Genomic DNA, 13897 nt, shown 5'->3' with positions numbered 1-13897 from the left:
TAGTATTTTTCCTTTCTTAGTTCTTTGTACTAGTCTTGTTATCCCTGTTTTTAAACCAGACTTGTGATTTCACTGCTGTACTGCTGATCCCAAATTCTATTGGTATGGGAAAGAGACCCCATACTAATGGGCTTTGGGATTAGGGATACTAAGAGCTGGCTCAAAGTGAGTGTGAATAGCAATTGTTTTGGTTCTGGCCAGAAATTCTGAGGGTCTTCCCTTCCCAGATTAATTCTTTTGTGAAGGCAAACTAGGCTGTCTTTTGCCTCAATTGTTGCTCAGCCTTTAATCACTGAATGGGTGTTGCTTCAGACAAATTGCAATCTGGGAAAGATCTTAGTTTAAAAAGGCTAAGGTGGGACTCCCACTGCATCTGGGGCCATTGCCAGTTATCTTGACCTATATCTTGTCACTCTGTTGACTCTGGAGGAGAGAGTGAGGCTGATAACTTTACACAATTCTGTCTCATTTGAATCCAATTCACTTGAAAGTCAAGACATCACCTAAAGTCATTGGTCTTCTTTGAGAATAAAATAATAATAATAATACATTATATATATATAAAATAAAAAAATAAAACTAATTAAAAAAATTAGTGAGGAATTACTAGTGGGAGACTTGCTCTACCAATGCAGATGGGGCCCTTTTCTGCAATTTAGGATCTAAAAAAGCTGCCCAAAGCTGTGCTTAAGTAAGTCACTTGTTCAGGGTCACAGTATCTGTTAGAGGCTATAACTTGAATCCAGGTCTTTTTGACTCAAGTGAGATTTTCCCACTCTTTCTATGAGTCAATCAGTGCCTTAGCCCTACACTAAACTCCATGTATGACCTGAGTACCAGGGTTGTGCTAGTAGATTGTGAGATGTATTTTTGAAAGTTTAATCTGCATAATCAATAGCTTCACCATCACTTTCAAGCCCTCATTTTTAGTATTTCCCAATTCTCAAGTATATATGATTACATTAATTTAATTGCCTTTTGCATTAATACTGAAATGTTCAAAAGACTGGCCCCCTCATGCCTGGGTCAAGGGGCCTCAGGCTTATAAGAAAATGTTGCTTAAACTCAGTTAAGGGAAGTGTTATGTTCAGACTGGGCCCCATCCTCCGGTTCACGAGACCCTAGACTTTCCGAGAAGTAGGTGTCAACATTGCAAAAAATTTCTGTTGTGTGCTCACTCTCGTCCAGACACTTCCCCATTGGAAAAAACTGTGTCAGAGATTCCTAAAATTTGTAACCCCAAGGCTGTACCTGGATGTGGCAAATGGGCTTAAAAGTGTACCTCACTAAAGGTTCGGGGCTGATCTCTATTAGCCTGCCTAGTGGGGGTCAGTCACCGGCCAGCTAATAAATGATGCTTTAAATGGAATAATTTGGTCAGAGCTGTCTCCTGTCTGTCCATTTCAATACCATCTGGTTCCAACATACCCTCCACATGATCTGCCTCTAGGTAGGACATAGATACCTCACAATACGAATCACTATCACACTGCCTCTTGGCCATTTTGCAGATGAAGCAACTGAGCCTCAGAAGTTAAGTGACTTGCCCACATCAAACATCTAGTCCGAGATTGGATGCCAACCCAGGTGTTTGTGACTTAAGTCTGGTACTCAAGGTATGGGTAATAATTTTTTTTCTTCCTCCTATATTTATGGGAGAAAAAGTCTTGCTTTGACTGGCTCCACCAATATTGTGCTTGACTAGAGAGAGACCATTGATAAAATTTTAGTGTTACAAATCAGGATTTGTTTTTTTGCTTTGTTGAATGTCTAGACTGAAGAAAGTGTGAATTTTGCAGATTAAATTTAAATGTTTCTTTCTTTCTTTTTTTCTTTTGAGTCTCTTTTTCTGAGTTTAATTGTTAAACATTCACTAGCACACGCTTGGATTCTTCCATCCCTTACATCTCCCCCGTGCCCCGTCCCATAACAATCTTTCCCAAGATCCTGTGGAGGAGGCTGCACTGTTCCTAGCATTCTCCCTTCCCTAGTCCTCCAAACTGATTCTCTCCCATCATTCAGGTGACGTCAGAAATTCTACCTCCTCCAGAAAGCTTTCACTCCCACCCTGTGCAAACATGAAACCCTAACAATTCTCCCCCATTCTCCTCTGTATTTGCCCTGGCATTGTCTGCAATGTCAACATTTACTCCCCAGGTGTTGTCTAGATTCCCTCCATGTTTATCTACATCAGGTGGTCTGCCCTAAGACTTTAAGTCTCTTAACAATGTGGGGCCTGGGGCTAAGTAGCTTATACTATATGCCAGTGGAAAAAAGGTTTAAGCTTCAGATAAACGATCACGATGGTGAGTGAAGTGAAAGATATTGTTAATTTTCTTTTCTACTCCCAGAAGTCCCATCTCAACCCTCTACTCCACAAAAAGCCCTTGCTCCCACTTCTCCCCATTCACTTTTCCCTCTTCCTGCTCATCCCCTCACCTGTGATGCCCTCTCTGAGCCAGCCAGATCAATCATGAAGAGGCGGCCCAGCCGCACCTCCTGCATGATGTTCTTGACCCGGTTCTTTTGGCGCACAGTCACTTGGAGTATGGCGTGGGACCGGGAAGATGTCTGATTGGCGGCCGTAGGCTCCTGCGTCCTCTGCTTGTTTCCTTTCATCAGAAGTTGCATGATCTGGAGATGAAGGAGGAGGGAGGGGATTGGGAGAAGGAGAAGTTTCAGACTCCTGACCCCCTCTAATAATCTCTCCAAGGCAGAGAGAGCCTCCCTAAGACAATTTCATCTCACATCTCTTAGTTACCTGTTGTGTAGAGAGCACTTGGAGGTGATTTAAGATGAAGAAAAACAATCTCTACCCTTAATGATCTTATTAAGAATTCACAGACTAGGGCAGGACAGAGATCATGTGTGATGTTAGTGGGAAATATGCTGAATTTGTAATCAATCAGTGGTGCTGGATTCAAATCCTTTCTAACTGTGTAATCTTCAGCCTCTCTGGGTCTTATAATCTGATACCATAAAGTAAAGGTGTTGGACTATGTGGCCTCCAGAATCCATTTCAGCCATAATAATAATAATGAAGATGACATTTATATAATGTTTTAAAGTTTGCTAAGAATGATACAAATATGTTTATATGTTTTCTGACACCATAAAATAAAAGTGATGGATTATATGCCCCCAGAGTCTATTATAGACATAATAATAATAATGAAGATGACATTTATATAATGCTTTAAAGTTTGCAAAGAATGATACAAATATGTTTTATATGTTTATGTATAATATCTCACTTGATCCTTTCAACAACTCTGTGAGATAGATACTATTTCTATTTTATAGATGAGGAAATTGAGGCTTCAAGAGGTATTGTAACAATTTAACAACAGCAACAATAATTATAACTAGTGGTTGTATAGAGCTTTAATCTTTACAAAGTATTTACAAATATTATCTTATTTTTCATAACAACCCTAGGCAATTGGTGGTACAATTATCTCCATTTACAAATGAGGGAGCTGAGTCAGACAGAAATTAAGGGACTGTCACAGTCACATAGCTAGTAAGCATTCGAGGCAGATCTATGAATTCATGATTTATGATCTTATGAGCGCCCAAAAGTAATATCCAAAGTTTAGTGGAGAGTCTGCATGGTGGCCAAGTTCTTCTATAATCCTGCAAGTTCTGAATCTATAAAATGAGGGGTGAATTTGGTTGCTCTCAAGGATCCCTCTTCCTGTTCTGAATCTTGTGATCCTATGGGTCTTATGAGCATCCCACAGATACACAATTTAAGACAGAGAGTCTGCAAAGGGAACCTCAAAAATGAATAGAGAACAAATAGGAAGGAGGAAGAAGGGATACAGCAACTGACATTTCTTGGGCCAAAGATGAGAAATTGATAAATATATACAAGGACAAAAATAATACAAATGGAAAGATAAAATAGATAAAATGGAATGATAAAATAGACTGAATGCTATGTAATTACAAATGTCAAAGGTTAGCCCCCCGAGAAGAATTGAGAAAATAAGTGCACCTTTCTCCCTTTCCTGCAAGGGAAAGTGGATTAGGAGTGTGGAATACAAGAAGTGGATGGGATATATTTAGAAATAAATGTTAGAATAGTTTATAGGCTCATAGAGCTAGAGCTAGAGCTAGTCCCCTCTCTTTACAGAAGAAGAAACTAGTCCCAGAGAGATTGAATAACTCACTGAAAATCACACAGGAAGCAATTCAAGTCCTTTGAATTGAAATCCAGCATCCTTTCCACATAATACCACATAGTACTTAACAAAAAGCAATAACTTAGCGGGGGGAATGAAATTTAAGGGGATATTCAACAGTCATTGAGGAGTTGAAAACCTGAGTCTAAGGAGATTTATGTTTGAATTCTGACTCTGCAGTAGCTACTTTAAACCATCAAAAACTCAAAAGCTTATTTTATTTTAGTGGGGGGGGCTCAATTGGGGTTAAGTGATTTTCTCAGGGTCATACAATTAGTGTCTAAGGCTAGATTTGAACTCAGATCCCTGTAACTCTAAGTGATCTTTATAAGGCATCTAGTGCCTTAGAGTCAGGAAGGTCTCAAACACTAGCTGTGGGATCTTGGTCAAGTCACAGGAGCCATCTCATTGCCTTAGCTTCTTCATGTTCTTCTTTTCTCCTAAGAACATATATCTATATCATAGGAAGACCATTTGCTGCTTTCCCTTCTTCCTGGAAATCTCTATGAGACATGGATCAGATAGGAAATGTTAGAATTCTCTGGAAATAGGGATCACATAGAAAGCCAAGAACCTCTTTATGTAGCTATCCCAGTCCTGGTTTCTACATGGCTGCCTAAAGTACCAAACACCAGACCGTCCAACCAACCAGCAGCTTCCCAGTTTCCCTTGAGGGAGTGAGCCTTCCCTTTCTCTCTGCCAAAAACTTACCTCTTTGGCATTGATGGTGGAAACCTCAGTGATCCCAGCCACTTGGATCACCCCCTTGGAGTCCTCTCTCAACTCTAGGTACCCCAAGGAAGGGTTCAGCAGATCCCTAATCATTTCATTGTAGATCTGAAGGAAGGAGAGAATATTGGAAGACTGAGGACAGAAAACAAAGTCAGGAGTCACATTCCTCAACAACCACCAAACCAGGGAGAAAACAACTTGAGCTGGAATCAATCAATCAACAAGTACTTATATGTCATGCACTACACTGGGTAATGGAGATACAAGTACCAAGAATCAAATCAATCCAAAGGAGCTTTATGGATATTTGGTATTCCAAGGAAGTATATAATTCAGGATAGAGAAAGGGTATCAGTGGACTGAAGATAAGGAGAGATGATACTGATGGGATGCCCTTCCCAGAGCTGACTGCCACATCCTTAGAAGATGGGATCACTGGACAAGGTTATTTGTGGTCCAAGCCAGAACTACCCTCTTCTTGGAAATATTCCAGGCATTTGATGGATGGGGAGAGATCCTCTACCACTTTTAGCCAAGATGACCCAAAGAAGGAAGATCCTGACAAGAATGAGGCACATCCAAGATAAGATTTAGCAGCTTATTGCTATGTTCCTATCTTTCATTCTGTGTGCAAACACTGTCTTACCCACTATAAACTCACTGTCCTTCCTACCCCTTTTATATAATACTTACTTTGGGTCTGGCACTGTGGAAGCACTTTATAATTATTATCTCATTAGATTCTCACAACAACCCTGGGGAGATAGAACTATTATTATCCCCATTTACAGATGAGGAAATTGAGGCAGGCAGAGTTTAAATGATTTGACCAAGATCACACAGCTAGTGTCTGAGATCTTCCTGATTCTAAACCTAACATTAGATGCTTCATAAAGATCACTTAATAAAGAAAGGACCAGGACTGTATTAGAGGAGCTGGGAAGCCTAGGTAAGTAAAGCTGTTACTAGCAATTTTTGCACCTAGTGCCAGGAATACAAAACATGACCAAGACAAATGGCATGAAATGTACTCAAGTCAGCTATTTAAGATCAAATCAGTTGTCAGGAGTGACAGACTCTAGGATGAAGACAGACTGACAAGGAGCTAACCTGAGGTATTACTGCCAAATAGAAAAAGATTCCATCTGATTGCTTCTTATTTTAATTATTCTTGCTTACTTGATACTAAACTCAGTTGTTTCTAAGAGGATGTCAGTGTCCTCTAAATTTTGGGACCTTGTGTCAAAGTCCCTATCGCCCTTATTTACCTATACCTCTCCTTAATTACAGCTTTACAGAGCAGTCACAACTTACCTTTCTCAGGAATGACTTCTCATATTCCTCTTTGCTCACATCACACCATTCTATTAATCCCCACAATAGGGAAAGATGCTGTCGGGTACACCAGGCATATGGCATACAGGTGCACCCACACATATGATATTGCTGCACATAGGGTAAATGGATAAGTGCCCCATATTAAACTAGTCACCCAAAGAAAGTCACAACTGATTTCTGGTGAGAATAAAAAATATAGTGACCCCATTCACTAAAAGACCAAAAAGAAATGCTTTCAAAGAATTATCTAGGGGTAAGGGGATTAATTGATATGTTAGATATCAGTGTGACCTGATAATTTCCATACTAATTTGAAAGGTTGCTATATTTCTTGAAGTTTGCATTTAAGTAGGAGATAGGGAAAGGAAAGGATGTAAAGGAAATTAGGAACTCTTGACATTTGGCTCATGTGGGACATGTCCACAGGGGTTGTACATTTTACACTTGCCCTGTTTCTTTCTTTCTTTCTTTCTTTCTTTCTTTCTTTCTTTCTTTCTTTCTTTCTTTCTTTCTTTCTTTCTTTCTTTCTTTCTTTCTTTCTTTCTTTCTTTCTTTCTTTCTTTCCTTCTTTCCTTCTTTCCTTCTTTCCTTCTTTCCTTCTTTCCTTCTTTCCTTCTTTCCTTCTTTCCTTCTTTCCTTCTTTCCTTCTTTCTTTCTTTCTTTCTTTCTTTCTTTCTTTCTTTCTTTCTTTCTTCTTTCCTTCCTTCCTTCCTTTCTTTCTTTCTTTCTTCCTTCCTTCCTTTCTTTCTTTCTTCCTTCCTTTCTTTTTTAAAGTAAAAGACTGTCAGACTTAAGGGGAAATAGGGATAGTTGTCTATAGTCCTGGAAACTCTACACTGTGATCTAGACTAAGATGCCTTCAAGGAATTTTCCTACCCTTCTTATGAGCCAATCAGTGCCTTACCCCTACTCAAAATTCCAAATATGACCTAAGCAAATAGCCTACCTCTAGGTAGGACATGGACACTTCATATTCCATGTCATTACTGGTCTCCTCAATGGCACAGAATAGGTCGTTGAGGGTTCGAACATAGATGCCAGGCTCATGATCAGTGCCCAGCATGGTATAGGTTTTCCCACAGCCTGGAGGAAGAAAGAATAGTAGGTGAGTAGGGGGGCTATAGGATGTGAGACCCTGAAAGAGAGGGTCACACCTGGAAGACTTCTCCCCAGGAATAACTCCCTACTGTCCTTGCTCTGCAGGTTGTATCTGTGGGGCAAGCAACTTATTCCTTCTTGGGAAGTGGTCATTGAGAGCTATTGAAAGGGAAAGGTATGGAATCCTCTTTGATCCATGTGGAGGGAGAAGGAGAGATCTTCTGAGATGGGGTGGCTCTGAGTGAATATGGGGGTGTGACATTCCTGTGATAGTGAAGTAAGGTTATCATATAAACCTCCAATACATATAAACCTATCATATAAACTTCCATATCTTTGATAGGACTTGGCCAACCTTCATGTTGGGGAGTCGTGTGGGTAGACAAGGAGGGGGGACTCTTTTGGTTCTGGACAGAACTGGGGAGGCAAAAGCAAGGAACTGAGCAGCTAGCTCACCAGTAGGACCATAGGCGAAGACAGTGGCATTGTAGCCAGAGATGACCCCTTCGATGAGACTCTTCGTAGTGGCTTGGTAAACCATCTCCTGCAAAGAAAGGGAAATTGGGGGTCTGAGCAATTTGGGGAGCAGAACATGCTTAGCTCCCCACTATAGAAAGTGGGTTCTGTTTCTGGGTCCTGCCTAGCCTGAAGCTGTTGAGAAAACCTGGATAGGTGACGCCAAAGAACTAAGAAAAAAGTCTCTTTGTTTTCAATTCATTAGGGATACCAGCTTGGAAAAGAACTTGGGATACCAGCTGGCTCCTTCAGCTTTCTCCTGGCCCCCTGCCCAGCTGCTCCCTTATAATAGATACTAGGGGCATCCTGAAGGTGAGCCAGGTTGGGGTATCCCCAGGAGAGCATCAGCTTTCTCAGGTCCATCCTACCATCTGGTTTGATCTAGTGGGGTCTTAGACTTCTCTAGCTCAGAAGGGAACCAAATATGGGTCCCGCACCACTTGGTGACATTCATGATTGCTAAGTAAAGTAATATGTATGTATACATGCATGCACCTGTCTGCAAAATGAGTGTGCTACATAGAAATTACATGTTCATGAATGAAGAAAGCCACATCCTCTCCAAATAAGGACTGAAGTAATTTCTAATAGTTCTACACAAAGACTTAGGCCAGAGTGACAGCCTCTTGGGAACAATAATAGACGCTTTCTTTATTTTTGTCTTATGTGAGTCTCCCCCATCCATGGCCCCTCACCTGAGTGGCAGTGAAGTCAAAGGCTACATCAAATAAGTAGGACTTCTCCCGGGATCTGTGGGCTCGAAGAATGTCATCTGGATCCTCCATTGGGTCCATCAGAACCACCATCTGCAAAATGCCCAGAAGTTGTCTGGAAGGAGCCACTGAGAGCTGGTGAAGTCCTGTGGCCAGCATGTCAGGAACTGGCACCTCCTTACTTCTGGGGTAAGCTAGGGAATCCTAGGAATTAGCTAGGGCAGCTAAGTAGCAAAGAGCATAGGCTGTCAGATCTAGAGTCAGGAAGATTAGAGTTAAAATCTGGCTTCAGACATTTGGGTAAATAATTTAACTCATTTACCTCATTTTCCTTATTTGTCAGATAAGCTGGAGAAGGAAATGGCAAAACCACTCTAATATCTTTGCCAAGAAAACCCCAAATGTGGTCACAAAGACTCGGACATGACTGAAACAATTGTACAACAGCAAGGGAATCACCACATTGGATAGTTGGGGAGGGGGAGGGTAACAGTAAAATAGGCAGGAGCTAGATAAAAAGAGCCAGAAGTGAGATACAAGCTTTTCTTAGAGGGCAGTGAGAGAGGCAGTTGTGTTTCCTTGGTTCCTCTTGGTCTGCTAAGTCTCTCTATACATTTCTATACCATGTCTCTCTTCTCACATTTAAACCACAACAAAAAAGTGAAATGTGGATTTTTTTCAATGTATGGTACTTCTCAAATGACTTTCAAATTAACTTCTCAAAATTATGATTTCTACTAACTTTCTCTTTGCCTTCTGGATCATATGCTTATCCCCGGGACTTCTGTCCTAGGGATGTTCACGCTCTCAGAGTGAGAAAAAAAAATTCAGAAAAGAGGAAGGTAGATGAGGGCCAACCTTGGGCTGGGGAAAAAGCTCCATCCTTTGCTCCCTGGGACCCACCCTCAGTCTATGTTCCTTGCTCGAAGATGCTGAGATTGTATCTATTTTGCAGGACAAACTGACACAATTAGCATCCATTAGACAAGATCCACACATGAAAGTGATATAAGAACATACACAAAGGCATTATAAAAAAGAAGTACAGATTAGAAATGTAATCCTGGCCTCCCAGGCTCCCTGCCCAGGTTGTTCTGCCATGGAGATGGGAAACTTCAACAGACGCTATCCCAAAGTCACCAGTTTGGTGACATCTCTTTGAAGACTTCTTCCTTCACAAGTAAAGTGCCTTCACTTGTGTAAAGAAGAAGAAGAAGAAGAAGAAGAAGAAGAAGAAGAAGAAGAAGAAGAAGAAGAAGAAGAAGAAGAAGAAGAAGAAGAAGAAGAAGAATTCAATTGCCTGTAATATGCCCTGCAGAAATAGTGCCACTAGTGGGGTTGAGCCATGTCTGATAGCTGGAGAAAAGTTGTTATGTCCCTTTTTCCAACATTCTTGCAGGATGCTTCAACGAGATAGTGATACTGGGAATTGATGGAATATTTCTAATAAGTACTCTCTCTCTCTCTCTCTCTCTCTCTCTCTCTCTCTCTCTCTCTCTCTTTCTCTCTCTCTCTCTCTCTTCTCTCTCTCTCTCTCTCTCTCTCTCTCTCTCTCTCTCTCTGTCTCTGTCTTTCTCTCTCTCTCTCTCTCTCTCTCTCTCTCTCTCTCTCTCTCTCTCTCTGTCTTTCATCTCTGTTTCTCTCTATGTGTCTCTGTCTCTGGGTCTCTCTCTTTGCATGTGTCTTTGTCTGTCTGTCTTCTCTATCTCTGTCTGTCTCTCCCTCCCTCCTTCTTCTCCTCCCTCACCTCCTCCTTCTCCTCATCCTCCTCCTCTTCTTCCTTTTCTTCTTTCTCCTCCTCCTCCTCCTTCTTCTTCCCCTCCTCTCTCTCTCTCTCTCTCTCTCTCTCTCTCTCTCTCTCTCTCTCTCTCTCTCTCTGTCTTTCATCTCTGTTTCTCTCTATGTGTCTCTGTCTCTGGGTCTCTCTCTTTGCATGTGTCTTTGTCTGTCTGTCTTCTCTATCTCTGTCTGTCTCTCCCTCCCTCCTTCTTCTCCTCCCTCACCTCCTCCTTCTCCTCATCCTCCTCCTCTTCTTCCTTTTCTTCTTTCTCCTCCTCCTCCTCCTTCTTCTTCCCCTCCTCTCTCTCTCTCTCTCTCTCTCTCTCTCTCTCTCTCTCTCTCTCTCTCTCTCTCTCTCTCTCTCTCTCTCTCTCTCTCTCTCTCTCTCTTCTTCAGAGGAGGAAGAGACAAGAGAAGGCTGACCCTGTTAGAGACATAGGAGATACAACCTGCTTCAGCTCAGTCTACAGAATAAAGAAAAGGAATAGACCCCAATCCCATTTAGAAATCTACTCCAAGATAAAGGGCGAGGCCCAGAGATAGAGACACAGAGAGAGTATCATATGCCTTGGCAAGCACAAGATTCCAATAAACAGAAGAATCTTTAAACAGAGAGCCACAATTTGAGATACATATATTGCTCAGTCATTTTTTGTTATGTCTCACTATTTGTAACCCTATTTGGGGTTTTCTTGACAAAGATACTGAAGCGGTTTGCCATTTCCTTCTCCAGCTCATTTTACAAATGAGGAAACTGAGGTAAAAAAGTTATTTGTTCAGGGTCACACAGTTAGTAATTTAAGAAGATAATCTTCTTGACTTTGCTACTCTATTCACTATACCACCTAGCTGCCCCTCTTTCATATATATGTGTATGTGTGTGTGTGTGTGTGTGTGTGTGTGAAAAGAAGAAGAAGAAAAGAAGAAAAAGAAGATATATATATGTCTACCTATGAGAGAGAGAGAGAGAGAGAGAGAGAGAGAGAGAGAGAGAGAGAGAGAGAGAGAGAGAGAGAGAGAGAGAGATGGAGAGAGATGGAGAGAGAGAGAGAGAGAGATGGAGAGAGAGACAGAGACAGAGAGAAAGAGAGAGAGTGAGAGAGAGACAGAGAGAGACAGAGACAGAGAGAGAGAGAGAGAGAGAGAGAGAGAGAGAGAGAGAGAGAGAGAGAGAGAGAGAGACCCCTTAGAACCAAGCCCAGGTAGAATCAGCCTCCCATAGACTGACTGTGCTTCATAAATCTGGTGTTGCCCTTTATAATCAGTCAATGAGCATTTATTAAAGGCCTGCTATACATAGCATGCATGGTGCTAAGCCCTAGGGATACAAAGAAAGGCAAAAGGCAGTTCGTCCCTTAAGAACATCTCAGTTTAATGGGGTGAATTGTAGCATGAAATACCACTGATATACCCTTTAATCCTTTGTGTTTTTCTCCTTTAAAAGTTACCTTTGGAGTAGAGTTAGAAGGAAGGGAGGAGAAAGGGGGCAGAGAGAGGTCATTCCTGTATCAGTGTCACAATGACCAGACAAGGTGCCCAAAAGTCAGTGTCATTATGTTAATTTACTTGTGGCTGAGATCCAGCCCCCTAGCAATGCCAGGCCCCTTCCCTGGTCATTTTAGGGGGTTCTTCTGAGATGAGCCCACATTTTCCCTGCCTCTCCTTGATGAGATGAGGTGGCTGGCACTTCTAAGAGCTATTTATGCCCAGGAGCTGGCTTAGATCTCCAGGGCTCTGGCTGGGGCACAATTAATGAGGATAATAAGTGTCTGGCCTGCAGCACTCTGAGTTGTAATGAGCTTGCCAGATAGCTTCCTGAGGGCATGAGAATATTGAAGGGACTGAAGGGACCAGGACCTCTTAGGCTTGCCCTTCCCTACCTTGGTCCCTTCCTGTGTCCTGCCCTATCTATCATCTTCCTCTTCATCGATGAGAGCCAATTAGCAATAACAGTTCTTCCCCTCCTCTTGTCCTGCCTACAAACATAAATCCTGGGACCCTAATTCTGTGCAGTTTGTCTTTTCTCACCCTGTTGTTGTTCAGTCACCTTTCAGTTATAGCCAACGCTTTGTGACTCCATTTGGGTTTTTTTCAACAAAACTACTAGAATGGTTTGCCATTTCCTTCTCCAGCTAATTTTACAGAAACTGAGGTAAACAGGATCAAGTGACTTGCCCAGAATCACATAACTAAGTATCTGAGCCTGGATTTGAACTTGGGAAGTTAAGTCTTTCTGATTCCAGGTCTGATACTCTATTCACTGCACCACCCCAACCAGTGCCTCTATAAAAAGCAGAATGGTGAAAGAAGGGAGTATTTGCCTGATTTTTCTAACCCACAGCAATTATGATAATCCAAAGAAAGAGTTGAGCAATTATGTGTCGGCAAGCCCAGAACATATACTGGGTAACAGGAGGATGGGAGGATTCAATTCCATTGAGCAGGATTGTTAAATCTGTTCTATAAGGCAGTGTGCTATTCGATGGAAACCCAAAGAAAGGCACCCCTCCCAATGTTTCCCTCAAATCTTAAAACCCCCAACTCTTTTCTTCAAGGAGCTTCCATTCTAAAAGGGGAGACAACATACAAACTTCTATGTACAAACAGGATGAATTGGAAGTATTTTATTCTCAGCAGGAAGGCATTAGCAAGCACAGTGAGTGCTCAATAAATGCTTGTTAATAAAAAGCATTTTGTCAAGGACAAAAGTAAGTCGAGTTGGCTCTCTCCCAGACAAGCCTTAAGTAGCCTCTCTAATCAAGACAGAATAGTAGACTTTCTTAGCTGTGTCTACTCAATTTCTCTCCATAACAAATACCAAACAGGGCCCTTTTCCCAGGCTTGGGTTCCCCAGAGGACAATTCTACAGTGTTGCTTTGAAGGTTTATAGAGTAACCTATCTCCCTTTTAAATTAGGGGGTGGGTAGTGAGCAGAGGTCTGAAATCCAAGGAATATGTTCAAACTGCTTTGGGGGAACTGAATCCATATGTTGGGATGCCAAAGAGGAATTCATTTCAACAAAGGTTTATTAAAAGTCTGCCGCCAGGTCTTGTGCTAGGTATTGAGATAATAAAGATGAAAATAAAATAGCCCTGACCTCAAGCAGCTTATATTTTACCAGGGATATAATTAAGTATATTACCAAATCCAATGGCCTTTTAAAAACTTATCTTTTTTTTGATTTCTCTGTCAAATTACATGTTTTATGTTACTTCTCTCTAATGCATTTCTTCCTAACTAAAAGAAGTTTGGTGGCCCAGTGGATATAGGGCTTGGCCTGGAGTAAGCAGGACCTGAGTTTAAATTCAGCCTCAAAGATTTATTGTGTGACTCTAGGCAATCCATTTAACCTCAATTTCCCTAACTGTAAAAAGGGGGAAATAATAACCCTTACCATTTAGGGTTGTTGTGAGAATTAAATGAGATATCTGCTAAGTGGCATGTAATAGTTTTCTTCCTATCTGGCCAGCCCCTCTTGCTGAATTATGATTCATGTTTCATTCTTTATGTATATATCCCAGATTTCTGGCAAG

At 41.5% G+C, this 13897-nt stretch overlaps 1 protein-coding gene across 3 annotated transcripts in view; it reads right to left on the bottom strand.

The window, feature by feature from the left end:
- KIF19 (kinesin family member 19) overlaps positions 1–13897 on the bottom strand; it is a 55033-nt gene that overhangs the window by 20754 nt on the left and 20382 nt on the right. For all 3 annotated transcript variants that reach the window (XM_074260680.1, XM_074260681.1, XM_074260679.1), the window contains exons 3-7: positions 8567–8677; positions 7812–7899; positions 7204–7340; positions 4899–5024; positions 2440–2634 (exon numbers count right to left, since the gene is read on the bottom strand). In XM_074260680.1, coding sequence (XP_074116781.1) covers positions 2440–2634; positions 4899–5024; positions 7204–7340; positions 7812–7899; positions 8567–8677 — 657 coding nt within the window. The remainder of the gene's footprint in view (positions 1–2439; positions 2635–4898; positions 5025–7203; positions 7341–7811; positions 7900–8566; positions 8678–13897) is intronic.

Source organism: Sminthopsis crassicaudata, chromosome 4 (genome assembly GCF_048593235.1).
Source record: "Sminthopsis crassicaudata isolate SCR6 chromosome 4, ASM4859323v1, whole genome shotgun sequence".
NCBI lineage: Eukaryota > Metazoa > Chordata > Mammalia > Dasyuromorphia > Dasyuridae > Sminthopsis > Sminthopsis crassicaudata.
This window is presented reverse-complemented; position numbering and strand designations above follow the sequence as displayed.